Genomic DNA, 18,157 nt, shown 5'->3' with positions numbered 1-18,157 from the left:
CTTCAGTGCCAGTTTATAAATTGTGTATTGCTGAAAACATTTCCCTGATGACTAAAATTTGACACACAACTTTATCTAGGAAATAAATCCTCATGACTGGCATCTAGGTGCACTGATAAACATTTACATGTCTCAACCATAAGCTCATGAATACCCCACAGCCTCTGAAAGTGACAGCTGCTTGTGGGGACAAAGGGGCAAGAATGAGAAATTGCACACCAGATACATTGGTAAATGTACTTCAGTTTCTAAAACAAAAACAATTCTATGTTCAGACAGCAAGCTTTCAACTATTTAAAAGTATATTAAACTACTGATATGGATTAACTACCTAAACAATAATTTAATGAATACAGAACCACAGAATTCAGCCTCTCCTACAAACTAATTTATACCCATACAACTTCTATTGGTACAGCATTTCAAGCACGCGAATAAGAATCTTTTAGAAAGAGACAGTATAATCTGGCAGATCAGAATTGGATGTAAAGAAAGAAGATGGTTGCCCAAACTCTTCCTTTTAAAACATCGAGTGTACAATTCCTTAGAAGCCACCTATACTTACCTTCATTATATTTCGGAATGACAACATTCCCAATGCCAGTAAGAATAGGAAATATATTTAGCTTTTTTAAAATACAGATTAAATTTTCTCTAAAAATGGGACATTATGAGTAGAACAGGTGTATACATCAAGAAAGTGCATGACATCATACCATCACTACTCTTACTATATATCAAAGAAGAAATTGGGAAAAAGGGTCAGTTTGTAAAAATTGTACACATTTGTACACAAATCAGCCTGCAAATGATGTTCATGTATTTATTTTGGTCTTCGTCTTTAAATACAAAAAATGAAGTTCTGTGGAGATGAAGGCTCCAAAAATTATGACACTCACAGTTAATGGGCTACACTTACCTTTCACCTATCTGACTACAGATTCTCCTGTAGTCATACAAAATAAAGTAAATAAAAAAGATTTTCTACAAAATTAGAAGTTACTTGGAAAGGTTCTTTTTCAAGGACTATAAAATGGGTATCATCTACAGGAAACCTTTTCCTGTACTGTTTTACCTCCGATCGTCTACTTTGTCGTATTCACTGGACCTCCTTAGGATTCTGCACCAGTTATGAAATAAATAATAACACACATAACAAAAAATGGTAATAGGACAAAGTATTCTTACTGTTTTGTACAGCAGTACTTCTATTTGTCCTTGTCTTCTGCCGTGCGAGGCATTACCTGTATTATAATTATTATTATCATCTTACAATAAAACATCACATGGAAACGACCAACAAAGTTCAGGGTCCAGCTGCAATGGACATTACACTTTCCAAAACACTTCTGCCTTCATAAAGATGCAGCTACTGTCTCTCCTTACAAAGCCAATCAGCTTAGTAAGTATCCTGCACTGTACAGTACTACATATTCCATTTTTTGGAGAACTGAATGCCTTATCAACTTTTTCCCAGGACTCCTCTGTAAAGTCTGGTATATTTTATCTTGGGAATTACAGCAATCATAATAAATCACATGTTCCTACTGTACAGATCAACATTTTGTAGAAAACCAAAAACTCTAATGGACCTTAGAATTCACATTTACAGCCAAGGTTGTAAAACACTATTTCTAACCCGCTATAAAATTTCTTCCTCTACTCACACTGTTCTCAGTGGTCAATGTATCTCTTCCAGCTTCTGTGAATCCACAAACACATTTTTTACCATTGTTTTTCAAGTAGCATTAGAAATATTTATTCTAGTATCCCAAAGAGTAATTTCTTCTTTTTGTACTTTCAAAGATATTCCAGGATATAAATCCTGGAATGAAGCAATGGCTCCAGTCAATGATGTGCAAACTACTGGCTAAGCAATATCCTAACAATATTCAAAAGTATAGTTTTGGGTGAAAAAAAACCATAAGGCGCATAAGGGGCATTTTTAGTAATGTGAAGATTCTGCCAGGGCAGTGCAGGCTGCTTCCCTTCCCCTCAAGCAGCCTTTGATATTAGAACACCATTAAATGCCTGCAAAAGTTTCTCATTTTCCCTCCCCCCATTTCTGCCTACTTCAGGGGAGGCTGGGGCTCTGTCTATGTTTATTTAAATGAAAACACCTTTATTTTCTTTAGCTCAGTGACACAATAACATATGTCCTCTTGGCAGCTATGCCTGCACACAGTATCTACCAATCCAGGACAGACCAGCTCTCACAAAGTCTGATATTCTGCTTTAGGACAGGCTAGTAATTGCTACTCAAACAGAAGGTGAAAAAAACATGTAATGTAACAGAGCAGTCTGCACAAGCCAGAAAAAAAAAAATGGATTCCCAATCCTAGTAGGAGATCACTTTTCATCTAAGGAGTGTAACAAGTTTCCTCTCACTTCACTTTTACTAGTTATAAATTGATGGTCATAAAATTATGCAAATATATTTTTAGTCCAGACAGAACATGAATCAAGGGCTAGTCTGAAGAGATATGTCTTAATTGATGCTACAGCGCTGGTCTCCCTCTTCCACATGCTACTTTCAGAAAATGAGATGATCAAATAATCTAATTTAAAAAAAAAAAAAAACTGTATAAAATCCCTATGATGCTCCCACATGACCACCTAATATTTTTTAATAATACTGCATCTTTCTTTCCACAGTTTCTGATGCACATGCATCTTCTCAGATATCCTGGTGACCAGAAAGATGCAAATTGGATTTTACTTTACTTTTACATTTTACTTCTATTTTATCCTAATGTAGCAGCATTGAGTGCACAACTGCATTATTACTAACTCGTCTGAGTGAAAATATTTGCTGGTAATGCGGTCTGACTACAACTGCAGGAGAGAAACATACTTTGTTAAAATGTCAATGATACACTTAAAGAAGCAAGGACAATGTTTAGTGAGAGGGAGAAAAGAAAGGAAGAGGATAAGTGGAGAAAGCTAAAAAGGAAAAGCTGCACAACAGGTGAAGAAGCACACTCTCCATCTAGGATCAGGACAGTTGGAATGTCTGCTATTCTGGTTTAATCCTGCTTATATATCTGATGGTGAGCCTAACATTATAATCATATTTAGACTTTCAGTTATCATAAAACATCATTAAGGGAGTGTGTGCTATGCTTAAACTGGCATATTTAGACACTACACGGGGTAACTTTAGATTATGTTGCCAGGCTGGACCCCACAGTTTGCATTTGCCATGGCATCAGGAGCAAAACTGAGCCACACCAGAAACTACAGGGTCTATTTGTGTCCCTGAGCTCAGGTGGTGATGGCTCACAGTGTTTTTCTGCCCCTGAAAGCAGAGACTATATAGTTTTATAAGTGGTAGGGTGAGAGCAGGAGAACCCCATCAATAACAACTGTTCCTAGAGAACCCTAGAGAGAAGCAAGACCCAGCAGCTCCACATTCACATTCAAAGAAAATAACTTTGGTCTCCACCACTAGAAACACTGCCAACTACAGTAACATGAAACAATTTTAAAAGCAATAAATTAGGATTAAAACCATTTACAAAATATTTTGATAGTGGGAACATAGTTTACTTTATTCAAAAAGATTGTTTGAGATTGAGAGGACCAGGAAGAAATTTTAAGGAGCCTAATTTTTTTTTTTGAGCAAATGACTGTAGTCTCTGGTGTGAAAAAGGAGTAAAGGATTATGTCAACTGCTCACATATCAGCAATTACTCTCCTACACACTCATCTGGGCTGAAAACAGGGGTCGAATCACTTCCAAAATAATTTCTATTATAGTGTCCTCTTTCAACGGTGGATACTAAAAATGAATTATGAATTACTGAAATTGAGGGAAAGGTGGGTGGGCAAGAATGCAGTCTCTAGGTTTGTGCAGTGTGCTCTTCTGATCACATCACCTGTGCTCTGCTCTCCTTCCAGTCTGCTCAGAGAGACATCTCCTTCATTTTCCTTTCCTATGTTTCAAGCCCAGGAAATGTGTGTTGCAGAGTAGCTTCAGTTAAAATCACACTGAACTTTGCTTTTCTGATTTGTTTTAATCATCTTTTATTGCCTGTGATATCTGCTTTGTCACACTTATAAATCTCTTATCATGAGAAGGGTATTAAGCAACTTTTATAATCAGTAGAGAACTCAAGAGAAAGGATACGGTTCTGGATACAGTACACTGCCACACTGAGCAGTGGGACAGTAGCTAAACCAAATGGCTGGCACAGCTGAAAGATGAGCAAATGTTTGAATTACACGGATTTTTTTTTTTTTTCTGGAATCACACAATATCCAAAAGAGAGATAGTTCTTAAAAAATAAATAAATTAACTAATAAACCAAATAAACCAAACCACCAAAACCTAACAACAAAACAAAACAAAAAATCCCACTATAGTTTTGTTCAGTGAAATCAAAATAGAGAAGAAACATCCAGATATTTCTTTTACACAAAAAATTCACTGATTTTTTCTTCAAAACACTAAGAAAGCAGGAAGCCTAAGTCTGTTGGATTCTTCATCAAAATTCTATTTATTAAATTGAAATAATATTGTTACATTTAACACATATTAAATAACCTTTGTAGTATAAAACTATTTTCTTTATACATAAAAGTTTTAAGGTAATCAGAGGACTTTGCGCCTAAATCATTACAACTTCTCATAAATTTTAGTCCCCATCCCCCACTCTCATCCTTCATTTATACATTTAGCATCCAAACCTCTCTTGTACTGGCACAACTTCTCACTTGTCTTGTAGTGGATCAAACAATTAAGAACCAAAACCGTAGAAAACCACTCTACAAACATCAGAAGAAATTACTCCATCAGCCTGTATTAACACAAGTTTTAAATAATTTTCTACACACTGTTCCTAAAATGCCATCAAGAAAACATCAATGCTGCTACAAAGGACTTCAGATTAAATTAGGTACTTCATATTAATTCTCTGCCATCAGTATTTCAATTAAACCAAGGCACTTGAATGCTAGAATTCATCCCAACCATTTAAATTTTATGTCTCCCTTTCAGACTTTGAATAAAAATGATTAACAAGTTATTTATGTGTTGGGAAAAACTTAAATATTTTGTATTGAAGAATGAGAGTTCATAGGCTTTTTATAACCCTGTCATTCCTTTCCAAATGGATCTGAGTCATAGAATAGAGTTATAATAAATTTTAACTCAGCTATGCTTTCATTTTTGCAGAAGTTACATCCAATTATGAGACACTTCAGTGTCACTGATATGTAGAGTCACCTAAACAGAGCCCAGCCCACCCATGTGTTGAATCTCACAAAATAACATAATATTCTGAGTTGGAAGGAATTCACAATGATCATCAAGTCCAGCTCCTGACCCTGCACAGGACCATCTCCAAGAGTCACACCATTTGCCCAAGAACATTGTCCAAAACCTTCTTGAGCTCTGTCAGGTTGGTGCTGTGACCACTTACCTGGGGAGCTGTTCCAGTGCCCAGCCACCCATGGGCTGAGGAACCTTTTCCTGATACCCAACCTAAATCTGCCCTGACACAACCTCAGGCCACTCCCTCGGGTTCCATGGTTGGTCACCACAGAGAGAGAACAGTGCCTGCACCTCTTCTGCTCACAAGAGAGTTGTAACTGCAATGTAACTCCTCTTCTCCAGGCTGAACAGACCAAGTGACCTCAGCTGCTCCTCACACACAGTTTCCCTTCCAGAGCCTTCGCCATCCTTGTGGCCCTCCTCTGGGCACTTACTAACAGCTTAATTTTTAATTTATTTTTTAAATTTTTTTTTTAATTAATTTTATTTTTATTTATTTTTTTATTGCAGCACTCAAAACTGCATGCAATGTTCAAGGTGAGGCTGCCCCAGTGCAGAGCAGGGCAGGACAATCCCCTCCCTTGCCCAGCTGTGATGCTGTGCCTGATGCCCCCAGGACAGGGTTGGCCCTCCTGGCTGCCAGGGCACAATGGCTCACGTTCAACTTGCCATGGACCAGCTCCCTCTCCATGGCACTGCTCTCCAGCCTCTCATTCCCCAGTCTGTCTGTACATGCAGGGCTGCCCTGCTTCAGGTGCAGAATCCTGCACTTGCCCTTGTTGAACATCATATCAATGGTGATTTTATCATGAAAAACCAGGTGGTTAAAATTGAACATACTGAACTCCTAAGGCAACAGCTGTAAGAAAAGAGTTTTAAGGTCTAGTCTTCACTATAACTTTCACCTCTATTTCAAGATTCTGCGGGTTTGGGGACTCTTTTTTGAATTCTCAAATTCTCTTATTTCTTTCACAAATCTATGCTTGATATTAGTGTTGTCTTCACACATATACCAACATTGACTCTATAATGCATCCAAAGTAAAACAAGAAAAAAACAACTTTTTGTCTTCCCTAGGGGGCAGAGTATGGGATGGAATTTCTTCTGAATAGAAGAAAATGATGATGACATTATCCTTTCATGCATGCACTCTCTTGATGTTGCAAGGTGTTTCCATAAAAAGGAGCAAAACAGAAGTAAAATTTCCATTGTCTTTTTTACTGAGGCATTAGAGAGTCACAGCTATGCATCCATATTCTACTCCACATACTAGAAATTCAGATTTGTAATAATAACAAGAAAGCAAGCTCCACATAGTGCAAGTAACTCACTGTGTCTTATATTACAAAGAAAGGTCTCTTTGGAAAATTACGTAACAAAATGTTTAGTCTTTGATTGTGTTTACTATAAATTATCACTGTCTAACATCCATTTGAAACAAATTATGCAAAAAAAAAAAAAAAAAAAAAAAAAAAAACTGCCAGCAAACATTTTCCTTCTTCACAGCCACAGACAAAAGACAGTGTCAGTATGTTTCCTCTTTAATACACCTTTTTCAGTGTTGTCAGACTAAGGTGAATCTCCTGATTCTTTAATTCTAATCAACAATCTCCTAACAATAGATTCATTAGGAACATATATGACTATTGAAGCACTCTGAATTGCAGCTTCTACTGCAGAGTCTTGATATTCCATGAATGGAAGGCAATAGCTCAGTCACAACAGATCTGCAGTGAAGGAAAGTAGCCTAGAGAAACACGGAAAGGGGAGGCAATGAATTTAATACAGGTGGCAATTAATAATAAAGCATCATCCTAAGAATCCTCAGAGGAAGAACATTCCTGAGATTAAAAATTAAGTATTGAATTTGACAGGAAGAGGAAAACAAGTTGCATATATTTTACCCCATGTTAGCACTGTCAGCTGCCTTCAGCTTAACTAATTTTCTGCAGGAAAAAAATCTAAAAATTACATATATCAAGTAGAGAAGCTTTTACAATTCTTTCAAACATTATACGTTAATGTTTTACTTAGTATACATGTAAATGAACAGATTAATATCTGCAGCTGCTAAAAGCCTCCCTCCCCTCCCCCAAACAAACAAACTATAGTTGTTAATTTAAATTATTGGAGGGATAAAGAGAGTTGGAAATTAGTGTAACCATCCTAACATGAAGATGTTGGTAAAAGGTATTTATTATTCTACTATCAGTTCCACAGCCTTTTACTCATGTACTCATGTATCCTTATCACCTTATCTGCAGTAATTGCACTTTGGATTTGTGACACATTTCTGTGTTTTATCATATATAATAAAAGTCAGACTGTAATCATCAGATGATTAGAAAGAACAGCTGCAACCACTACTCAGATGAACAACTAGAGCCACTCCATACACAGGGAGAAAGCAAGTTTGATACATGCTCCCAATAGAAAAAAGATTCTTTCCTTTCCTTTTCCTATTTCTGCCTTGCATTGTAATGCTCCAATATACAACCAACTCACACCATCAGATTTCCCTTCAGGGGGAATTGTAACATCTATGTCCTGGCTGGAAGAAAGCTAAATCTATGTCTTCCTGTCACAGAGGAGCTCATCATAAAGCTGTTATCACTTCATGTTCTTATCGACAGAAACCAACAAATTTGAACAACAAGCAACAGCTGAGCAAAAGTCAGTTTTTGGTCAAGAAAAGTTATGGCAGCTCCCTGGCAATAGGAGCTGTCTGGCACAGAAGTCTAATGGCTTTATGACTAAAACAGGATTGAGGGGCTAGCATCATTAAAATAATGAATGACCTGTCACACCAGTTACCTTACCAACAGCAGAAAAACTGCATTTTTATTTCATCAGAAAGGGTAGGTGTATATAATCCAAATTCACAACGCCTCTGCTAGAAATTCACTGCCACTTTTATCATGTAGACACAACATGATGATGTCTTGGGTACACAAAAAACCCAAGAGTTACATCCTTCACTTTGTTTGGTTGGCTTGAAGAGTGATCTTTCTGCTTGTAGCATTTTTCTTTTGCAAGTCACAACTGAAATCAAACAAAGTGTACGAAACTGAAATTACTGTAATACTGCAGAGATTTATATATCCCTACTGTTAACCAAATAACCTAAATCTTTTCTAGACACATGCATGGATCTAGTTTCCAAATAAAGTGGAGTTTGTGTTCATTACAGGAAGGACACAGTGGGGCTCTTTACATTTTGTCCATAGGAAGGATCAAGTGCAGAGGAAATAGAACTATTGTAAAAAAACCCCCAAACCAGAAAACAGTGACTATCTTTAAAGGAATGCAAACATGATGTGCATGAATTTCAAGTACATCACCATTGTAAAACTAGGATAAAGATCACCTGGTTAAAGACAAGTAAAATACCAGAATTTTATTCTAAAAACACTGTAATTGAAACTTACAGGGCAATCATGCCGTTGAGAATTAGCAGAACATGCACGTTAATACTATTTCAGGTGAGGCTGAGAAGGGCTAGCCTTAAACATAGAATTTGTTGTAATGAAAATTTGCTACATTAATAAATACTACAAGTTGAACTACAAGTAAAAACAGAGTGAATAAAAAAAAGCCATGCAGGATCACTTTGATCTGCATTTGGGAAAATATTTGAAGTAGAGGCTGGACTGGTACTTGCAAAATATCTGTAAAATGTGCTATTTGCTCTAGATGAAAAGACTTCACTGAGTAGCTTGAAATGTCAGAACTGACTTTGAAGAAATCTGAATGAGGAGGTCAGATGCAGGAAAAAACTTGCCATAGCTTCAGGATACATATATGACATTTTTTAGTTACCACTATTATTGTATTCCTGTTATAGAATTATGTTAGACAAAAACCACTTGTACAACTGGATATGTTTGAGTTTTCTTTTTCTCTGAAGTATGAGCAATATTTTACTTATTATTAGATTTAAAAACTGCTAATTATCTTAAACTGATATCCTCCAAAATACTCTCATCAGCCCTATGAGCTGACACCACAGGGCACCACAGTCTACAGAGATGATGAAGAAAGTTCTGGCCAGAAGGAGCAGCTTAAAAAACAGGTAGAGAGACTGAAAACTGTGACAATGACCACAGCAGGTAATTCATGAGGTTGTCTCACTCATTACAGAAGGGAGAAAATGGCACTCTGATATACTCTGTACCTGCATAGAAAGTCTGTTTCCTGATTGCAGTTTTTACTTAGTTTCAGTCATATGTCAAAGGTATAGAATGATAATAGATTAAACTTCATGTGATGTTTCATTCTGTCCTTTGTCATATAAACTTGCTTTCAGAGAAATAGTTGAGCACTCTACATCAACAATACTGATTTGTGTGTTTCAAGATGGCAGAAAAACAATATAGTAATTAATACTGAGGAATGTAGTTACTAAAAAACCCTTAGTTTTTCTACAGAAAATATTGGAAGAAGTATAAATAATTTTATTAGGAACTCTAAGACATAAGAAATACAAGACATAACTCATAAAGAGATATTACTGAGGTAACTGGTAATTTACTTGACCTGTGTAGAATTATTTTACATATCTAATCTCTCTGTGTTTTAGTTATTTCCTCAACTTGTTAGTTATTTATATTCCCTTTACATCAAACAAGGTGCAATTTCTCTTCCTTTACTGAACTTGCTACTGAAATTAAAGTTCAGAGGAATCCTAGAGGAATCATGGTTAAAAATGAAAAATATCAATCTTTTTCAGAGAGAAATATATTTCTCATTTTAATCTCCAAGTCAAAAAGACCAGTATTTTCTCAGTAGGACATGTATCAGGAATTGCAGTCATACAACTTCCTGGAATCCCTGCACAAATACAAACATAAGATTATAACTGAGTGAAGATTATGAGTAACATTACTGTTCCTTAATTTGTCAGTCCTTTTGTATTTAGCACATTGTTTACTTAAAATAAATGTACTCCAATTAAAATACTATTCTAGTTATAATATTATAAAATATTTTAGCTTATCTTACTTCTCTTTTTACAAGTGGATGAATGAGTCACCCTACCAGAATTTTCTTTCACTTGCCACTTCACTCTGCCATATGCAAAGAAAAGAAAAAGCAAGCTAAAATTTTACTTGAAGAAAGGAGTGCAAAGGAGTGCACTCATTCAAGAAAACATAAGTTTATAGTTGTGATAAACTACTGTGTTACAGTAGTGATATGGCCTTGGTCATTACTTCCTGTAGAAACATATTTATCTCTATTTTATAAGCACCTTCTCCCAAATCAAGGGTAACAGCAAAAATAACCTCTAAAAAATTCAAACTTGCTATCAAAAGGTGATTCAAGATGTCACCTTCCCACAGGAAATATGTATATTAGTCCTACTGCCCCACAAAACATCCAGAATGTTATCAACCACAAGGCTTGGTTCAGAATTACATCTGTGCTGATGCCTGTCATGTTATGAATGTTTCTGTCCCAAATTACAAAACCTTCAGCCCAGAATTGTGGAAGGAAACCAAGAGATTCCACAAGTCCTACCAGAAACCTTTGCCAGTGACTGAGCATGCAGATAATTATTGAAGTCAGGGAAAAACCAGTACCACTGAAGAATGTCAATAGCACAGTACTCTAAGTACTGTTTTTAACAGATAACTTGACAATATAAGGCCATTAAAATATTGTAGAGTACTGTGTAGGGGTCTCTTAAAAAACAGTGTAGTACTTTGTGTCATGACATGAATCCTGCTTCAGGTAACTTAGAAAAAATTACTCTGTAAAAATTATACATTCATAAGTCTAACATTATGTCAAGAATATTTTTCCAGATGTCCAAACTTTTACTTGAGATGGAGCTTAAATATGCCACATTTTTGTGTTGCAATATATCTATGGCCTACATATTGAACGCAGAAGTGAAAACAGCAGCACCCCAGAGCTTTAAAGCATGAAAAACTGCTCTGGCACTATAAAATAAAATCATACGAAAAAATCATAGAATCATAAAAGATGTATTTTATAAATAAATTAACATGCAAGTGCCGATTGTTACAAAACTCAAGCAATACCTTTTTTCTTCGTCTCCAATCACCTCCTTTCAGAATTTCCTAAGTGAAAGAGGAAGTAACTTACTTGCAAATGTCATCTTCTGGGTCCTCAAGCCCAAATCTTTCATCAAAAGTAAGTTGTATCCACACGTTTTCATCAAGTGCTACTAATCTCCACACTAGCACAGTGTTGCGTGGGTATGTGTGCGGAAACTTGGGGCTGTGAATACTCCCATTAGTAGTCACAGTAATTATCTTCTCATGATGAGGGTCCTGCACACCTACAGGAAGGACAGAAAACAGAGGCATCAATACTCATTCCTTCTCTTTTCCCGAAGTGTTGGTATGGCCTGCATAGATAAAGACACTTCTGCTTTGTTGGCTTTCTTTCATCTGGCAAGAATTTCTGCTTGAAAAGCCCATAGAATAACACAAGAGCTTTTCTAAAACCTGTATATTGTCAGGCTGATATTTCACTCAGTAAATTATAGGAATTCTCAGAGGTAGCTATTAATAAATTCTGTAACAAAATAAGATTGCATTTTTATACTGGAGATTTTCTATTACTTCCAGCTATTCATTGTTTTATTCAGTTACATATTTTACTTTATTTTCCTCCCTTTTCTTTATGAACAGCATTCTGATGAAAATTCATTTGAATTTCTAAAAGACATACATACTTCTGTCTACTATGAAAATATACACTGCAATTGTACCTTAATATACCACATATAAAAATTGACAGCTAAATGAATGTAGTGCAAGAAAAGAAGGCCACAGACATTGCACTGCTATTTTAAAAGAATCAATCTATATTTAAAGTCTGATGAACTTTTGCCTTCTATTCTTCTGGATTTGTGCCTTCTACTTGTGGCATGAAAATAGAAAATTTTCTTTTAAGTAGAATGGCTGCTTATATCAAACTAATGGAGTGTGGTTTAGCCAATATCCACACAGACTTGCAAAGGACTGACTGCAGTAAGAGAGGACAGCATGCAGTAAAAAGAAAAAAAGGCATGAAACCAGAATTTCTAATTTAGATACTTCACTGGGTTTTTGTTAGCTGAGTCACAAACATTTTTCTATAATGTACAGTCTGTCAGCTGAGAGCTGCATGCTATATATGGGAGCCAACAATGATAAAAATTACTTTCCCAGTGATTAGTGCATCAGAGTGTAACTTCCAAAGCATTCAAATCACCACCATTTCGGAGAAACATGTCCAAGTGTGGTACCTGATGACACTATATTTAGTGGTATTTTTTCATTAAAAACACAAACCATGATATATTTCACAACATATTAAAAATAGTTTTCTTTTGCATCATCAGGGAAATGATAATAACAACACTGCAGGTAAGAACTGTAAATAGTCCAGGCATATCAAATGAGAAGTAAATAAAAATGAGGGAAAGGAATATCTACTTATTTAGTGATATCTACTTATTTAGTGAACTGCATCTCCACTACCTTCAAGTTCCCCCATTTGTAATGGAAAAGTATCTATTTACTTTACACACAACAATGTTACATGAACATATCAAATTCCCACACACACCACTTGGTCCATTTCAAATATTTACTTTTGGACAGTGGAATTTCTTCTCTTACAGAAGAATTATTTTGTATTACTACAAAGGCAAGTAATTGCTATCACTGGAGAATGAAGCTTGCTATTTCTCTTCAGATAATCTGCAATATTTTATCTGTTCTACAAAATTTGCACCAGTGTACCTCAAAACTCTACTGAGTTCATGCATGGTGTGAAAATTGTTTGAGTGGGCTGTGTCAGGTCTACCTGTGCATGGCTAAGATGAAACTATAGTTTTTGTTCTTTGTGGAATGACTTTGTAATTCCTGGTTTTATTTTAGGTACAAATCAGTCCAAGTTACACTAAAAAGGCAGTAACAAGCTCAGTCAGATTTATAGCAGTCAGCTGCAGATCTCCAAATCTATATACATTAGCTGCTGTGGGCTGTCTGCCTTTCTATGAACAACCATCCTGCCCACACTCATCCTGATGTCCCTCCACTGTCAAGAAAAGAAAAAAATAGAAAAAAAATTATTACTGTATAAACAGCATAGAAAAACTCTGATGCATCAGTTTAGGTGAGGACTGAGGTAGACAGGGCACCATTTCAGTCAGGAGATAACTGGGACAATACAGACAGAAAAGGACCAAAGCAATATATTCACATCTTCAGTAAAAAGCTTCAGCAGATGATGAGCAACTGAGATCATCTTCAGGAGAAAGCCCTGGAAATGAGTCAAACTAGACAGGAAAAAATCCCTGAGTTGACTTAGAGATATGACAGAGTTACACTTATTAGGAAAGGACAGCACACACTTAACATAGCCTGAAGTTGAAGAATGAGTCGCCACAGTTGTCTTTGATGTGGTACAAGATGCTATCACCAGATTTATATATCCATCAGTGCAGAAAGTCTGCCCCTGAAAGCTACAAGATTCCAGGCATTCTGAGAGCACAGCAGTGCCTAACCCTTCCACCAATGCAGTAACACAGATGAAAACCACAGTATCACCAAACAGATCACTAGATGCCACTGTAAACTGAAATTAAACCCACCGACTAGACAAGCTCATTCCTGCCTAGTTCAAAGTAAGTTTCTTCCCCCATGGGTGCAACATATTTCACAAAGATCAGCACTGACACTTTTTAAACACAGCAAGTACCTCTTTCTCAGTACATTGCAATCTCTACATTTTACCAAGGGTCATGGTTAAAACTCAGACAAATTGCATGCAGGAAACAGTCTTCTGCAGAAGAAGAAAGGAGCACCATGGGTGGAATAATGACCTTGGGACTGATTCATTAAAAGGCCACACATTACTAGTAAAAAAATAGTTTTTAAATCCTTTTGTTAAAACTAAACTTTTTCCACAACAGGACAACAGTACTGCTAATCACACAGTCTCAATATATATTATTTGGTTAATTTCGTCTGATAGCCCTAAATTATGAAAAACAGCTTTTAGGCCATCAGAAAAATATTAGTTCACATGTGGTTATCATTGCTTTAAAAAATAAAGCCAAATCCAAAAATAAAAAAGAGTCTGAACACAAAATATTTACCAATAAACATTAGAATTTTTTCAGATATACAGCAATATTTGTGTATTTTCTGTTTTAATACTGAGGGAAAAAAATATGCCAGTAATTATTCAGTGATTACCATAGAACTTGAGAGGGAAATGGGGCTTTTTAATTAATTGAAAGGATTTCCAGACAGCATTGCCATATAATTTTTACAACACACCATGCAGAAACCAAGACTTTGTATAAGAAATTCTTTGAAATCTAATATAACATGCTATTTCTTCCTCTTTCACCAGACTTTCAAGAAGCAATAAGCCTGCTTTCAAAAGCAGCAACTCAAGTCATACAGGGGTACCTCTTTCTGTCCTGTCTCTGATTCAGTTGCCTTTAGGCACTTCTATTATCTGAATACAACAGTCAAAATAAATTTAACTCTTTTTGCCAGGCAAAAAATTAAAACTGGAAAATCATCTGTTATTGGCAAAAAATTGAAGACAAATACCTCTGTTCTATATTGATTGCACATAAAATGGATATCAGGGCAAAGTCAGCCCAAGCCATATAAAGGCTGTTTGGCAGAGACTTCTGGAGACCCCCAGCTCCTGCTTAGGTTACAGATCCTGCTCACACCAGAGCAGCACAGTCACTGGAGGGTTGGCATTTCCTAGACAATGGTCAAAGCCCCTCACTGATGGAAACCCCGCAGTACCTTGGGATAACTTGTTCCATACCTGCATTACTTCCTAGGTAAGATTTTTTTCCTAATATTATATTTGATCCCCTCAAGCTGCAATTTTTAGCCATGATTCTTTTGTTGGTTTTGTGGGGCTTTTTTGATTGTTCATTTGTTTGGGGTTTTTTTGGGGTTTTTTTCGGGGGGCGAGGGCAAAGGGGGGTTGGTTCATGTTTGGTTTGGTTTTTGGTTGTTTTTTGTTGTTGTCTGGGGGCGTTTTTTGAGGGGTTTTTTTTTGGTGGGATTTTTTTGTTTAATTTGGTTTTTTGTTCGTGAGGTCTTTTTTGTTGGTTTTTGTTGTTGTTGGTTTTTTTTTCAGGATTTCTTCTGTTACACTCTGTGCCTTCTACCAGGAGGAGTTTAACTTGTCCATCCCTTGTAACTGCAACTGGGGGCCTGCTATGGCTGCCTCAAAGCCTTCTCTTCCTCAGACAAAACAAGCCCAGACTCCATACTATCCATCACTACTTGCCACCAGGTAGCTGAGCCTTCAAGCCTGGCCTCCAGCCTATTTTCAACCTAACTAAGCAAGCAGTCTATTCTTCCCATACTTTTGCCTCAATCTGCACAAGAAATGTTTTTGAAGCTCACAAGAGTTTGCTTTCATCATCAACTTCTCCAGTACTAAGAAAATTTAATACTGACTTGCTGTATCCCCTAAGAGAGCTTCCCTAAGCAGTACAGTCTGCAGCTTTTCTGGGATACATTTCTTGAGACAGATCTTCTGTGGATTTTCCATTTTCAGCTATGATACAGATACCTGCTCTAAGTCTTGACATGATTCTTCAAATATTAGCAAGAAATTAGAAAGAGAGATGAGCACTACTCACAGTACATACACACACGCACACACACAATACACATATGTGATCTGTCAACATCACAGCATGATAAATTCAACTTTGAACTAGAAACCCGCTAATTTGCACAGTTACATATTACCCCAAACTAGAAAATTAAGAAATACAATTCATAAATACCATATAGATATAAAGTAACAAAGTAGGTACATGTAAGGTACATCTTAATACATATATTACATTTTGTTTACATTACTTCTTCTGACACACACTTAACTCACACACTTTGAAAGATGTGAAAAAATTCTAGTTCAAACAACTCAAGATGAATGTATAGAAGAACTGTATTCTTTTTTTTTTTTAATCTTACAATTTAATCTATACTTTCTTTCTTCAGCTACTATTTTGAGTTCAAACTTGTACTGTTACCCTAGGCACTGAATATCATACACTATTTGATGGCTGGCTAAAGGTCCTTCTGCCTTCCACATTATGTTAAGGACAGAACACAGATGAAGTGAGCAGAGAAGAAAAAGTTTTCTAATTGATCCTCAGGAACCCTCAGTTTTGGCAGCTGGCCCAACAGGGAAGGACAAATGTAAGAAAAAGAAAGGGAAGAAAAAGAGTGGTAGAGAGGGGGAAGACATCAATGGGTGACAGAGCATGGAACTGCAGTAACAGATTTAATAAAGTTTCCACACAGCTATGTGACTCAATGTCCTGCAGAAGATAACAACGACTAATCAGAAAGTAACAAACTTTTTTGATTCCAAATTGCATCGAGAAACAAAAATGAATTTATACTTTTACTTTATAAGTTCATATTTTATAACCTAGTATTTTGCCAGCATTTGCCTAGTACTCTGGATTCAGATCAAAGAAGAGAATGGCAATTAAACAGGGCTTTTTGTTGGTGAGGGTTTTTTTGGTAGTTTTTTGTAGGTCGGTTGGTTGGCTGGCAGTTGTTTTTTTCTTTTCCTGACAAGTAAATCTTCTTGCATTAAAAGTAACCTCTATTGAGATCTGTTTTCAGACCGAATTCTTTTGGAAGGCAGTCTTGGTCCTGAACTTCTCAACATCTTTTAAAGCTAGATAAATACTATGTTTTAGCCAAGATAAAGGATTCCTCTTGCTAAATGTTAGATGAGGTAACTTTTTGCTGTTATTCACATGCTCAAAGATCTAACTATTCCAGAGTTTTATTATTTATTTTATTATTTTATTTATTTATATTCATTTTATTATTTATTATTTTATTTATTATTCTAATTATTCCAGAGTGTTTCAATTATTTCAAGCATTTATTCCAAAGTCCACAGGTAAAGTCTTGGCTACACTGGAATTGATATTAAAGCCCCTGCTGACTCAAATATGAAAGGAATTCCATCTATGCTAAATACTGTTTAAACCTGTTAGAATTATTTTGTAATGGATTGATGATCCATTCTAAAATGATTATATGATCTGCTTTATTTATGCTGAAAAAAATAGGATTATTAGTACATTGCATATTCACAAATGTATAAATACATATATATAAATACATATTCCAGCCATTCAAAAATTAACAAAGTACTCTGTAATACAAAATTTAGCAGATAAAGTTATTACAGTAACATCTTTTCTTTTATGGATAATATAAATACCAAGATCATCCTTTTGATTTTTTTTCATTTTTTCTTGTCTCTGTTTCTCATAAAATTATTTTACATCACACAACATACAGTCTTTAATCAAGGATTTTGCCCTGTCTTTGTCCTCTAGCTTGAGTGACTGGAGTCATCTCAGACAGAAGAGGCATTGCTTATGGAAAGAAAATTCTGGCCTCTTCCTATAAGCAATGCTATTAAAATATTTATGAAATTAATCCAGAATTATGATTTCTTTTTCTGGAGGTGCAAACCTATTAAAAGGAAAGTATATCAAATGTCCAGCAGAAAGTGATTTAGAAGTTTTAAAGGCTCTATATTATAGTTAATTCCATTTCTTGGTTTTTTGGTTTTTTTGGTTTTTTGGGTTTGTTTTTTTTTTTTCACTTTGAATGACTTACAACTCATTTGTATTTGTGGTATGGTCTCTAAATGTCAAAGCAGTACCTGAAAGTGTGATGACAAAAAAAAAGCCACAACAAAACAGATGGAGAAAGGACAGAAAAGAGAGAGAAACAGAGAGGAGAGGAGAAGGAAAATGAGGTAACAACCATAATTCTCAGTAGGTCATTCCCCCTATCATTACAAGGATTGGCAGATTGTAAACAGCTGCATGAT

The 18,157-nt window shown here is 35.8% G+C and overlaps 1 protein-coding gene across 1 annotated transcript in view; it reads right to left on the bottom strand.

Moving 5' to 3' along the window:
- Positions 1–18,157, bottom strand: part of PDGFC (platelet derived growth factor C) — a 122,903-nt gene that overhangs the window by 41,243 nt on the left and 63,503 nt on the right. Inside the window, exon 3 of the mRNA XM_079305461.1 lies at positions 11,384–11,579. Within this exon, the coding sequence (XP_079161587.1) occupies positions 11,384–11,579 (196 nt within the window). The remainder of the gene's footprint in view (positions 1–11,383; positions 11,580–18,157) is intronic.

This window comes from Erithacus rubecula (assembly GCF_903797595.1).
Source record: "Erithacus rubecula genome assembly, chromosome: 5".
Lineage (NCBI taxonomy): Eukaryota > Metazoa > Chordata > Aves > Passeriformes > Muscicapidae > Erithacus > Erithacus rubecula.
This window is presented reverse-complemented; position numbering and strand designations above follow the sequence as displayed.